The sequence below is a fragment of the Henckelia pumila genome, chromosome 3 (assembly GCF_033568475.1).
Source record: "Henckelia pumila isolate YLH828 chromosome 3, ASM3356847v2, whole genome shotgun sequence".
In the NCBI taxonomy this organism is placed as follows: Eukaryota; Viridiplantae; Streptophyta; class Magnoliopsida; order Lamiales; family Gesneriaceae; genus Henckelia; species Henckelia pumila.
Window position 1 is genome coordinate 171,773,213 of NC_133122.1, and position 13,494 is coordinate 171,786,706.

Below are 13,494 nucleotides of genomic sequence, written 5' to 3' on the forward strand. Positions count from 1 at the left end.
AATTCTGAATAAAACAAAATATGTTCAGAAAATTCAACATATTCAGAATTAAATAAAAGATAAAGGAAACAAACCCGTCGTCTACGCTGTGTTCGGTCGATCGAACTCCGTCTTCGTTCTTCAAGTAAAAGCTCAGAATACTTCAAAAGATTCACACAGAAAGTCACGATCTCTGATGTGTGTATTGTGTGTGTGGCGGCCTTTCTCCTAATTCTGATAAGAAAATCCCTTATATATATCGCGTAAGAAAAGCCCAAGAATAAAGCCGATAAAAATTTCCTAAAATAATAAAAATATGAGATGGCAGCGATCGGGGCGGGCGCTTAGTACACGGCGTGGGCGCGCCTTAAGTTCGATGATAAACTTCCACTCCTCTCCAATAACAAGCGCGATTGCTCTTCCTTTTCTCTCTTCAGCGCTTGTTTTAGCGCTAAACTTGAGGCCCATTAACAAAAGCCCACTTCAATTCTGTCCTTTCTTCTCTGATCATTCCTTTTCTACTTCTTTTCTTTTAATGTCTTTTCCTTTAATTCTTCTTTTCTTTTCTAAATTCTTATTTTTCTTCTTCTTCCCAAATAAATTCAATAATTCTCTGTAAGCACAAAAACAACAAAACACCACATAAATCTGCTCGAAACAAATATTTAACAATTAAAATCATATATAAATTAAGTGTATAAAATACACTTATCACCCACGATCTTGAGTTGGCAGCAGTTGTGTTTGCCTTGAAGTTGTGAAGACATTATCTATATGGAGAGAAGTGTCAAATCTTCACCGACCATAAGAGCCTAAAGTACTTCTTCACTCAGAAGGAGTTGAATATGAGACAAAGGAAATGGTTGGAGTTAATGAAAGAATACGACTGCGACATTAGTTACCATCCGTGTAAGGATAATGTAGTAACAGATATCTTGAGTCGCAAGTCTGCAACTTTTAATCAGTTGACAACTCAATAGGAGTTGATTGCACATTTTGAGAGATTGAATTTGGAAGTGGTCGAACCGAAAGAAGCATGCATTTTATCATCTTTAACATTGGTGTCGAGTTTTCTTGATAGAATTCGAGCAGGCCATGCTTCAGATCAGCAGTTGGTTGTGTGGAAGCAAAGGGATGAAGCCAAAGGTGGTACCTTGTATACAGTGAAATATGGGATTGTGCATTACAAAAGCAGAATATGGGTGCCAGCAGTTGACTCACAGAGATTATATGTGATGACAGAAGCACATACTACACCATATTCCGTTCATTCAGGTATGAAGAAGGACATCGTCAGGTTTGTGAACGAGTGTCTGACATGCCAACAATTGAAAGATGAACATCAGAGGCCAGTAGGGCTTCTGAAACCATTACCGATTCCCACGTGAAAGTTGGAAGATGTCACCATGGATTTCGTGGTAGTATTGACAGTTACCCCACGAAGGATGAATTCTATTTGGGTGATAGTTGATAGATTGACGAAGTCAGCTCATTTCATACCAGTTAGGACTAACTTCTCGATGAATCAGTATGCAGAAATGTACATTCGAGAAATACTCAGACTGCATGGAGTTCCAGCAAGAATAGTGTCTGATAGAGATCCTAGGTTTACCTCGAATTTTTGGGTAAGTTTACACCATGGATTATGTAAAAAAATTAGCTTTCAGTACAGCATTCCATCCTCAGACAGATGGCCTATCAGAGCGAGTGATCCAAATTCTGGAGGATATGCTCAGGGCTTGTATAATAGACTTTGCAAGAAGCTGGGAGTCGAAGTTGTCTTTAGCGGAGTTCACTTACAACAATAGTTATCAAACTACTATTGGTATGACTCATTAGGAGGCATTGTATAGGAGAAAGTGTAGGACTCCCTTACATTGGGATGAAATTGAGAAAGAGCTATGTTGGGACCCGAAATAGTGACTCAGACAGTGAGCTTGATAGCAAAAATCAGAGACAGAATGTTGATAGCTCAAAGTTGACAGAAAAGCTATGCCGACCAGTAGTGTAGAGAATTGGAGTTTGAGGTAGGTGACCATGTATTCTTGAAGGTGTCACCTTGGAAATGAGTGATGAGGTTTAGAAAGAATGGAAAGCTTAGTCCAATGGTACATAGGACCTTTTGAGATCCTAGAGAAAGTTGGGGCTCGAGCTTATCGTGTAGCATTGCGTCCAAACTTGGCAGGCGTACACAACATTTTTCACATCTCCATGCTGAGGAAGTATGTTACAAAACCTTCCCATGTGATTTGCCCCGATCCAGTGCAATGGGATCTAGAATTGTCTTACAAGGAGATGCTAGTTTAAATTTTGGATAGAAAAGTTAGGAAGTTAAGGAACCGAGAAATTGGGATGGTGAAATTATTGCAACGTAACCAACTGGTAGAAGAAGCTACGCGGGAGACTGAGCAGGATATGCGTGGTTGCTATCCTGAGCTATTTGGTAAGTTGAATTTCGAGGACGAAATTCTTTTAAATATGGTAGATTTGTAAGGTCCAAAAGTCCACTAACTCGATCATAAAAATTTTAAATGATTTATATGATTTTATGCATGATATTTAATTGATATGTTTAATTTATATGATGTTATGTTATGCATGATATTTAATGTATTGCAAGTTATTTTAATGTTTCAGGTTTGGAATTTAATTCTGAACTCAAGAAACAAGTCTAGCCTTCGAACAAGTTAAGAGAAAAATGTTTCATGTTTATATTTAAATTTTGAATTTATGTAGTGTTATTTTATTAGTTGGTGCAAGAAAACTTTAAAAGTTAGTGTTTGAGACCAACGGGCCGACTTTAAGCTCATTAGTCACAAACTATTCAAGCGTCAAAAAGATTTCACTCTTTTCTCTCCCATGAACTCCGCCATTCCCCTTCTCACTTTCATGTTCAAAATCTGAATTCAAAAACTATGGCAATTTCTTCAGAGATTCCAGGCTAGATCGCTCCCAAGGTGCAGGTTAAATCCAAACTACCATGATCAGGTAAGTTTTTAACATTTTGAAATCATCATTCAAGAGTATAGGTATTTTGATATGAACCCTGTGTATATATGATGTTTGATGCATGATTTACGAAGATTTCATGATTATGATATAGAATTGTGAAGCATGATGCGTGCCTGATGTCTTTGGTTAAATTTTATGGAGATTTATGGAATTAGACGTGTAAAAATCAGAAATTTTGGTGTGAGTGTTGATATTTGTATATTTTTGAATCAAATGGTTGATGTTGGTCGTTTTTTGGAAAATTATTTTCGAGTTTTTAGGTTTTTGAATGCCCAAAATCATTAATTTTCAATGGTTAAATGTTTTTGTGTGAAAGGGATTCAAAAAAGACTGAAAAGGGCCGAGGAAGTCGCGAGGAGCACCTGCGCAGACCAGGCAGCGGGCCGCATGCTCGACCCGCCAGTTTTGGGCGCTCGAGCGTAGGTGCGCGCTAGGGCGTGCATAAACGCGCGCTCGAGCGCATTTTATTCTGTCCCAAACTTTTCAGGTTTCTGTTTTGAGTTTTAAATACATGTTTATGTTCTTTTGAGATGTTTAGAGTATTTTAAGAGTTTCTATGCAAAAAGTTTCAAGTTTTGATGTCAGAGACGAATGAAACAACTCACGCGGATCGGTTAAGTTATGTAATGCAACTTTATGTGATTTTTCTTCATGAAAGCTATTTTACTATGAATTTCATAAATGTTATAAAGTATTATATGCATGATTGGATTTTATGTCAGTTTTAGCATGCATTACATTTATCACGAAGGTTTTAACAGTATGAAATGATGAAGTTATGAGATATATGATGAAGTTATGATGTTGATGATGCATGAAAATATTTTGATTGTGTATGTGTTTTCGTGGTGGCAATACGGGACTGGTACTCCGGATTGAGCGAGGGGCATTTCTAAATATGTGCTCACGAGACGAAATGTTAGAAATAGCGCCCTGGAATGAGCCCCAGGGAGGACCTTTCCAAATAATGAAAGTTTAAATGATCGATGTCATATGGTAGTTGTACAACGAATCCGTGATCACGGAAACCAATTATGTGCTCATAATGATGGTTGCCACAACTGCATGTATTTCATCACCCATAAATGTCAAGTTTTTACTAAATGTTCATGTTATGCCATTATTCTAAGTTTCAAGTTTATACACAATTTTTGTATGCATTTTTTTTGCAGAGTTTTTAGACTCACTATACTTGAATGATGCAGGTAATGAATTTCTTGATGATTTTATTGATGAGTACGGAGTTGGACTTGAAGAGGAGCAGACAGTCAGACCGGTGAAAAATGTATGAGCGCTATGTCGGATGAACAGTTTTATTGTGAACAATTTATTTTATTTTAGAAGGAAGAAAAACAAGTTTCACTCATTTCAAATGTTGGTTTTTGTTGAAAACTATTTCTTTTAGGTGTTGGTGCACAAGTACTCTTTTTAAATAAAGATTTTTATTCCGCAAATTTTTCCCAAACTTTAAGTTATGTATGTTTAGTAGTGTTCATGAGTTTTGGGACATTAAACGAAAGTTGGCTCGATAACTTAAAATACTCACAACTCTCTCTAAACTTTTAAAATTAAATGGCAAGCCCAACTTTAAAATAAAATCTGTACAAATAACATATTTTAAACTTTAAAATAAAAATCTATGTAATTAAACACACTTGACTTAAAATTACTTAAACTTCATTCATAGGCTAGTTTCGATTTTCTTGGTCACCGGAATTAAACATATACTTGAAAAACATCAAAACTAACATTATGCATAAAATCGCATAATCTAACATTTAAACACATAACTTTTTATAACAATTTACAAAAATATCCCATGATTAGATTTGTGAATTTTCGGACATTATAATTTGAGTTAAATTAGATTATCTTTAATCAGTGTTTGCATTATAAAAATATGGAGAAAATAACCGGGAAACGCAAGTATAGAAATGTAGTAATTTTGAACTGAAAAAAATAGTTATAAAGAATAAAAATTTGGGTTCCGTTTAAACACGTACTTATAAAACGTTTTTATAAAAGTGTTTTTTAAAAATTTTTTATAAAATGTTTTAAAAGTTGTTTTAAAACTAAATATGTGTTCAGACAACTATTCTATAAAAACATTTTAACATTTCAAAAGTAATTTTGTTCATCTTTGTCTTCCATAGTTCCATTCTAAAACATTTTAAAATATTTTTCAAGTTTTTTTTTAAAACTATATTTGGAAAACAATTTTTAAAAAATATTTTTGAAAAACATTTTATAAAATTTTTATCCAAACACATACTTTAATTTTTTTTTACTTATAAAACACTAAAAACGTTTTTAAAATGTTCTTCAAGTATGGTTTTTAAAAACACTTGAGAGGTGTTTTTAGATGTTTTTAGAATGAAACTATAGAAGACAAAGATAAACATTACTTTTGAAATGATAAAATATTTTTAGAGAATAGTTGTCCAAATATATATTTATTCTTAAAAAAAATTTTAAAACATTGTATAAAAAATTTAAAATTTTTTTTTTAAAAAAAACATTTTATAAGTATACGTCCTAAAGGAAACTGAAGTTAAGATGAACCATTAAATGTTCTAATGTAGGGAGAATCAAGAAAATTTACCGATAAATCAATTATCTACTAACAATTCCACTTAGTGATTTAGGGTGTGTTTGCAAAAGATTATAATTTTGTAGAAGTAATTAAATTTATAGATATAAAAAAGTTAATAAAAATAAAAAAATTGATAATGTTTGAAAACAAATGTGAAATCTAAAAATCAAAGTTAAGTAATTTTTTTATAAATAAGTAATTATTAAAATCACTTTTGGAAAATCATAATCATCATATGACTAGCTTTTGGATTTCAATTAAATTAAGAATAAACTAACACAAAATTTGAGTTTAAGAAATACACAAAAATGATTTTTTTAAGCCAAAATCTAACAATTACTTTTTTTAGTGATTGCAAACACTCTTATATCGTGTAATTCGATTAAACTGCAAGAACTTAAATGTTTTAACTTCTCCAATCATGTGATTAAAGCATAAAGTTAATTTCAAGTACCACAACGGTAAGAAGGGTCCTTGGAAGGAAGGCGAGCTGGTTGCTAACGACCCGACCAATCCTATAAGGAAGCCAAGCAAGCAGCTAATGAAAAGAAGTTGAAGCCGTTACAACGAAAAGGGAGTTAAACCTAGAACGATACCACTCCGAGAACAAGACATCCTGGACAGAAGTCCTGCCTCAAGGCATCCTGGACAGAAGTCTGGCATGAGTGCTACATCCGAGCTCCCTTACAGGAAGGAGGGAACATGAACTACACGGCCTCGGCAAAACTTGGATAAAGTTGAGCCAAACCTTCCACTTCTGGGAGATCAAACGTAGCTCAATTAGTTTCTGCTACGTGGAATTCAGCATCAATTCTTGAAAAAGTACGAGTACAATTCCATTCATCAGCTCTAGTTAGGGATTTCAATGTTCACAGCTACTAAATGATGCACACCAAGTGCGCTTATCAATAAAGGACTTCCAGTCCATTCTCTCATCTGTAATTCAGAGTACACATTATTTTTTGCCCAAAATAATAATCCGATTTCGCAAACAGAGAAACCTCCTCCCACAAATAACCTGAGAAATTATCAGATCCCTATGCTACTCTGATTCAAATCAGTACAAAAATTCATTCAGTCGCGCTATAAGATTACCCAACGATATTTGGAGATGTGAATTTGACCAAAAAAGAAGAAACTAATACAACATAGTGAAATTTCATTATTTGATAGAAAGCCAACTTCAATGGTGATCCTCTTCGGGTTTACAACCCAACAGACTTTTCAATCTTCTGAATCTGGTTCAAGAATATCCAGGTCATCTGCATGAACATAAACAGTAGAAGAAATTCTAAATCGATATTTTATTTTAAATATCAGAACTCGGTGGGTATTTTTTTTATTACAAACATCCATTTCATTGACGATGCAACAGATCATTAGTTACAGCATGTTCCAAAAGCATAGAGATAGCATCCAACACTAAATTAAATCCAATATTGAGGCTTATGAGCAAGGTCATGAGGGCAAAAGTTGCATTCCCGGGGAAATGACTCGGTGGATGATTTAATAATGATAAAATATATTAAGATATCGTTTGGTTTGATTATTATTAATCTATGTATAATTTATCTTATCCAATCTCAAGTTCATTTTGTCATATTATTTATCCATCTACTAATTATTTATCTTACATCAATGAAATCATTAATTTTTATCTTACATCAATGAAAACATTAAATTTAAATTACTATATTACCCTTTATAAATAATATTATTCATATTTTATTGATTATTAAAAAGACAATGGTAATTTATCATTTTATCTAAAATTTAATTAATTAAATCAAACAAGCTATAATCTATCAATCAAACCAACTAATATTTTAACTATCATTGTTTATTTATTTTTTATTATATTATATTATTTATCTCTATAATATTTATCTTATCTGCTAGTATATAGGGACAAAAAGAGTACCATAACATGAGGCGCAATTCTAACACAGTATACTGGGAATCCAGTGTAGAACTTGAAGGGTCCGCCTGACTTCAATGTTTTCGCGACACAATCTAGAGAACCAGTGTATGGATATTTCCCTTCAGCATCCGGCTGCATTTTCTGTATTTGGGTTTTGACATAATCAAATGGTAAACTACAGGCTGAAGCAAAGAATCCTGACACGGTACTAGCCCCTGAAAAAAATGGTAAACAAATTTTAACTTAAAAAGCATAAAAAAATGCTCTCAGTAGATGAGATAACGGTACTGCCAGTATAGAATCAGATCATCTCACCTACAACTGTAGCAGCCTCACCAAAACCAAGAGAGTCCTTGAAAAACTCCACACTTTGATCATAAGAAGCAAGCATACCCATGTTAAGTGCCATAGCCCTTACCACAGTAGGTCCAGCACCTTTCCAGAGGGCTAACACCCCTTCATCAGCAACAATACGATAAAGTGCATGAAAGGCATTTGTGTAATTCCGCCGCTGGGCAACGGGTAATGTTGCATCTGCCTGCATGCGTATGAGGGCTAGATCTGCAGGACTACCAACTGTTGCTCCAATGGCTCCTGCAGTCAACCCACAAAGTGCTTTTTGATACAGTGGAAGGGGCTTTCCATCATTGGCTTCTAGTGCTTTGTTTGTCAAAATCCTATATCAGAAAAGTCGAGAAGTGGAAATGATATATCACATGATAAATATTAGAAAGATTACAAGGATTTCCAGTATTTCATTCATCATAAAGGAGTTCCATGTATTATCATTAGCTTCAAGACAACTCACATGGTGAGAATTGAATAAGTACTGTGGTATTCAAAACTTCCAGATAAAGGAAATATATGTTTCAGATATCTGATTCAGATGAAGCACAAATGCACAAATATATGATGGTCTACAGTCTATTAACGCCAGTCTACCCTCTCATTCAATAAAAACACCAACACGCCTTCCCCCAACAAAGCCTCTTCATTCAAGGATGTAACTAATTAAAAAAGGCACAAGAGCTAGTTCTGAGAAGCAATTCTGAAGTTAAGCTTTCACATCAGTGTATCAGTTTAGGCAATTCAACTACTTGGCTACAAACGATTCAAACAGCAAGATACAAATCCCGTGCTTAACAATGAGTTGCCATATCAGTTAACTGCTTCACCCATTTGACTTACTTGCTACAACCACTTAAAAATTGATCAGCTTGCACTTAAAAATTGATCAGCTTGCAGAACTAATGAAGGTTAGGAAAATTATGATTGTGAAGAAGTTTATCCTTTCCCGTGTTTCGCTTCATTTTCCATTTGATGCTCCTTTACATCAAAGAAATATAGATACCTTGGGATGAAATGTAACATCTTATGGCCGAGTTTCTTAATCTGTCAGATTTTATTCAATCCTCGCAATGACCATAAAAGCACGCAGAAAAGTGACAAAAATCTTAAACTCTGAACCCAAAAAATGACAAATCAACCTACATCCGCTAAGACTGAGCTAATATGCTTGCCATATTCTAGTAGACAGATTGCACTAGTAGGGCCGGCAAATAACAAACTCTAGTGTGTCCATTCTTCTTCGTCAATAAGCCATAAAGATTTTTAAAAAAAAAGATAAAAAAAATAGGATGGCAGAGATGGAACTCTATTCGGTTAACAAATTGTCTTCTCTTTTGATAAGCTACAAATGACAAAATTTGGACAGGAAAATAAAATTCCCATTTGAATGGTTGTGTTCTTAAAACAGAAACATTGGTGTCCATGCCAGGAACAATACGGTGAATGCTAGTATCAGATGTATAAAAATTAGTAACAAAAGACTAAGCCATCAAAAGCACAATCAACATAACTGATCAACAACATTCTAGTATATCCGAAACATCATGTCAACCAACCATAAACAAGGAAATATAGCCTGAGAGCTGCATTGTTCATAACAAATACTCACTTAAATGACCCGAGCCTCGCAGTTGTATATGTAGCTTGTCTAAGAAGCCCAGCAGACAAGCCCTGTAGAAACAATAAAAATACAATTAAGATATGGCCAACAAAAAAAAAGCATGTGGCTCATATCTCAAGTTGAATCCAGACAACGCCAGCGTCGTTTCAAATTTGAATCCCATATTACAAATTCATAGGAGTATCCAAGTATACATATCGACGAGAGGGACTATCCATTTCATGGAACTTACAACGAATATACTCCACATTTCTGAACTATATGCTATCATGAAAAAAATCAAATTTGATGATGGAAAACTGAGGCTGAAAATGCAAAGCAAACCTAAACTGTGAATTAAAATCAAAACCCATATAAATAGGCAGCAGAAACTAAAGAGGATAAATCTCAGGTTGTTCTCATGTCCCACATTGCCAATAGGTATATTCAACATCTCTAACCATTTTGAGACTTTTGATAAGGGAGTATTTCTGTAGAGTAAAAGCAATACTCAGAAACATGTTAATTAATGAACTACATTGTTTTAAGGCAGGAAGTCACATGTCATCCATAAATTCAATCGATAGAGTCTCATAATTTCGAGCTGTAACTTGTAAGATCTATTAATTTACCCAAGAAACCCACTTCAAAATGCCGCAACACAAGAAATTTATTTGTTTTGATACCAAATAGAACACTCACAGACAGTGACGGAGCCACTTTTTTTGCCCACACTGGGCCCAAAAAATAATGTACATATATATGTATATACATATGTATGTATATAATTTTTTTAACTAAATTTAAAATTTTTAATTTTACCTACTATAATTACATGCTTAGATGTCGGATCTAAAAAACAATAATTTTTTTTTTTAATAATTTTTATACCCAAATTTTAGGCTCAAATTTTTACAACCTTTTTTACAATGTTTTCTCCTCACAAGTCACAAACTTCGCACACTTTGATTAATAATTATTTTAATTCATACTTCTTACTGTTTCACCTTCCATATTGTTTATAAAATCCAAAATTTCACCAAAAATTAGGTTCGGTTTTTTTTCCATTGTTAGTCAATCATTCAATTGTTTTAAAATTATGTGTTGTTTTGCAATCGAGAATGTATTCTAGCATATTTTCGAATGTAGAGTTCATATTTTCTATCAAAAAATTTTTATTGCAAATTTTGTACGCTCTGTACTTCGTCATATTTCAGGCGTTTTAACATCAGTTAACATGCGTTTTAACATCAATTAACAGGTGCTACTAGTTATGTGTAGATTGTGTTCAAACCTTAGAAAATATTATTTTTGTATGTCGATTAATCGGTGCTCTTTTTTATTTATTAATTTATTAATTATAGTATATTGATGCCTACACTGAATAAAAATTCTAGCTCCGCCCCTGCTCACAGATGACAGTCTCACTTTGTGGAGAAGAACAACACTGACAGGTCACAGAAACATTAAGAGACTGAAGTGAGATGATTACTACTTTCAGAAAAAAGAAACCTTCGAACAAGTTATATGCATCAGTTTCAAATTTGCCTGCCTTCTATGTTTTTTTTTTCTGTGTCATATTAAGTCGTCAATTTAAATTGTGAAGGACAAATTCACCTTGAACTTCAACTGCCTACTGCATCTTTAGCTAAGCTTATGGAAAAGAGGTATACGCATGCGAGTATATGAGACAAGATCTATAAAACCTAGACCTTGTGCATGAATGGATAGATTTAAAATCTGCTGATTTCAAATTCTTTGACTTGCTTGGACAGACAAAATTCAAGTGGATTTCAAATCAACTCTATATCGAGTTATGTAATTTCAATAGTAATTGGAATGGATTTCAAATACACTCAAATTGGGTGTCATTTGAAAGTCATCCCTCAAATCATTCCACAAATCAAATCTCTCCATGCAAATAAAATCCATCAATCGAAGAGCAACCTCAGTTTTGTTCCACATTGTGTATTTTTAATGAATTCGGTTCAGGGATGGGCATTATCAGGGTGATAATTAAATCCTTGTAAAAGCAAAAATGATGCAACTTGGTAATTTAATTAGTCAATATTTTTTATGCATAGTCAACAGATTGACATGCATAAATTTGACGACGCCAGTAATCTCATTAACCCAAGCGATCAAAGTCTCATCTTTTAGAATTTAGCACACTGATAGAAAATAAATATCAAATGACTGCTCATGCCAAACAAACCTTATAAAAGGCGCCTACGCCATCATTCTTAAGCATGTTCTTAGTAACCTCCCCAGCTGATCCCTGGCCCAATTGAATTCTCACCTGAAATCAGGGCAAACGACTTAATAAAGATCCGTGACCTTCAGCACACACAAACACCATAGCAGTTCAAGTTCATCACCATCAACGTTCAAAAATTTAATACAAAGCCATAGAAATAACAGATCTACAGACCCTCAAATCAATCTTCCAACAAGATCATGGATGAAATAACATTTACATCAACACATATTGAACTAAAATTCCAAATCTATTACGATGTGAAAGAGGATCTAAAACTTATTCGAGAGTCTTTCAAAACTATAACCGTATTTAGAATTTCGAAGAGCCCATTTTGACTAAAATCTGAAACAAAGCAAGAAGCCAACATTCATCCAGTTCCGACAAAACTTCAACTCTCAAAACTCAAAGAAATTACAAACAACCGGGTGAAATGCGACCGCTCGTATAAACCACCAAAAACAAAAACAAAAAAAAACACAAAGTACCTTGACCATATCGATTGGCTGGATGACACAGGTAGCAAGCATACCAGAGCAACCGCCATTAACAAAGGGCTTCACCGTGGGCCAAACTCCAGCTGATTTCGGCTTCTCCTCTCCCATTTTTCTCCTTTTTCTTCTCTGCAGTTTTCAAACAAAGGGAGAGGTGTAACAAAGAAAAAACGAGCACTCCTCGTCAGTGAAGAATACGAGGGTTTTGTGTGAACTTTTATTGGACAGCATTTTTTGGGGGAAGAAAATATATATAATAATAAAGCAGTTAAGTGAATTTAAAACGCGACCCTTAACTATAAATTTTATAGCATTTAGCTCCCTTCAACTTTGAAATATACACTTAACTGCCATTTAATTTTTATGTTGAACATGTAGTTAAATCTAAAGAATTGTGCGGCTAACATAATACTTGCTTCTAATGAATTCTCTTGAATTTAAACTCTAGTGCCGATAGATTATGATTATGAGACACATTTTTATTTGATTTAAGATAACCCTATGAAAGATGACCCAACTTGGAGCACCAATCCTATTAGTTTTTGGGCTTGAATCTAACTTAAAAAAAGCTCCTATATAAGTCATTATACTTCATAGCAATTTTATTAATTTAAATCAGCAAAACTAAAGATAATATTTATTACTGTACAATATTTCTATTATAACTAAACAGTAAACGAATGCTTAGTAGAGGCAATCGATTCAACTATAACTAAAACTAGCGGCATGAATATCGGCCCCAAAATAAATATTGATAAATGTTATACAACCCAATCGAAGATAATGCTAAACTCCAGAAAGAAAAACCTGGTACAATACAATTCACCATGATGCTACTCAACGACTGCTACCACCCGGTCTGTCCAACCTAAGTCCTGCCCCGTAGAATGGAGTGTCGAGAACAAAAATCGAGGATATGAGCTAACAACGTTCAACACGAAAGTATGAGTATACATATGCTAGGAATTCTAAATGCAAGTGAACGGGTACCGAAAACCTATCACGGTAGAAAATCTTGCTCAAAAATTTGTGCCATGGTATGTGTAGTGACCGCACCGTGATCACCTACTAATCAAGAGCTTAAGAATTCATTTAAGTTAATTAAATAATAATCAAAATTAAAACAACGAAAAACATAAACAAATACAATTTCAAAGAAAAGAATCTATAAAATACTTAAGTTATACAACCATATCGAAATAAAACTGAGTTCAACAATCCAACTGGGGAACAAAAAAACAACATCAGAACATATCTCCACCACTGCTACTGTGGGGCCTCGGGTTGCTA

The 13,494-nt window shown here is 33.9% G+C and overlaps 1 protein-coding gene across 1 annotated transcript; it reads right to left on the reverse strand.

Moving 5' to 3' along the window:
* Nucleotides 1-5,958: 5,958 nt before the first annotated feature.
* On the reverse strand, nucleotides 5,959-12,418 carry LOC140890788 (mitochondrial dicarboxylate/tricarboxylate transporter DTC-like). Its single transcript, XM_073298838.1, has 6 exons — nucleotides 12,199-12,418; nucleotides 11,669-11,752; nucleotides 9,463-9,524; nucleotides 7,821-8,182; nucleotides 7,506-7,720; nucleotides 5,959-6,846 (listed from the first exon to the last, which is right to left on the reverse strand). The coding sequence occupies exons 1-6, from the start codon at nucleotides 12,313-12,315 to the stop codon at nucleotides 6,790-6,792; spliced, it is 897 nt and encodes a 298-aa protein (XP_073154939.1). The 5' UTR covers nucleotides 12,316-12,418; the 3' UTR covers nucleotides 5,959-6,789.
* Nucleotides 12,419-13,494: the final 1,076 nt, after the last annotated feature.

Bases quoted from the DNA above. Each gene is read 5' to 3' on its own strand.
- LOC140890788 (XM_073298838.1), bottom strand. From the start codon at position 12,315: ATGGGAGAGGAGAAGCCGAAATCAGCTGGAGTTTGGCCCACGGTGAAG. The intron at 7,721-7,820 runs GTGAGATGATCT...CATTTTTTTCAG, and splicing joins TGAGGCTGCTACAGTTGTAG to GGGCTAGTACCGTGTCAGGA. The intron at 6,847-7,505 runs GTACTCTTTTTG...ATGTTCATGCAG, and splicing joins GAATTGCGCCTCATGTTATG to ATGACCTGGATATTCTTGAA.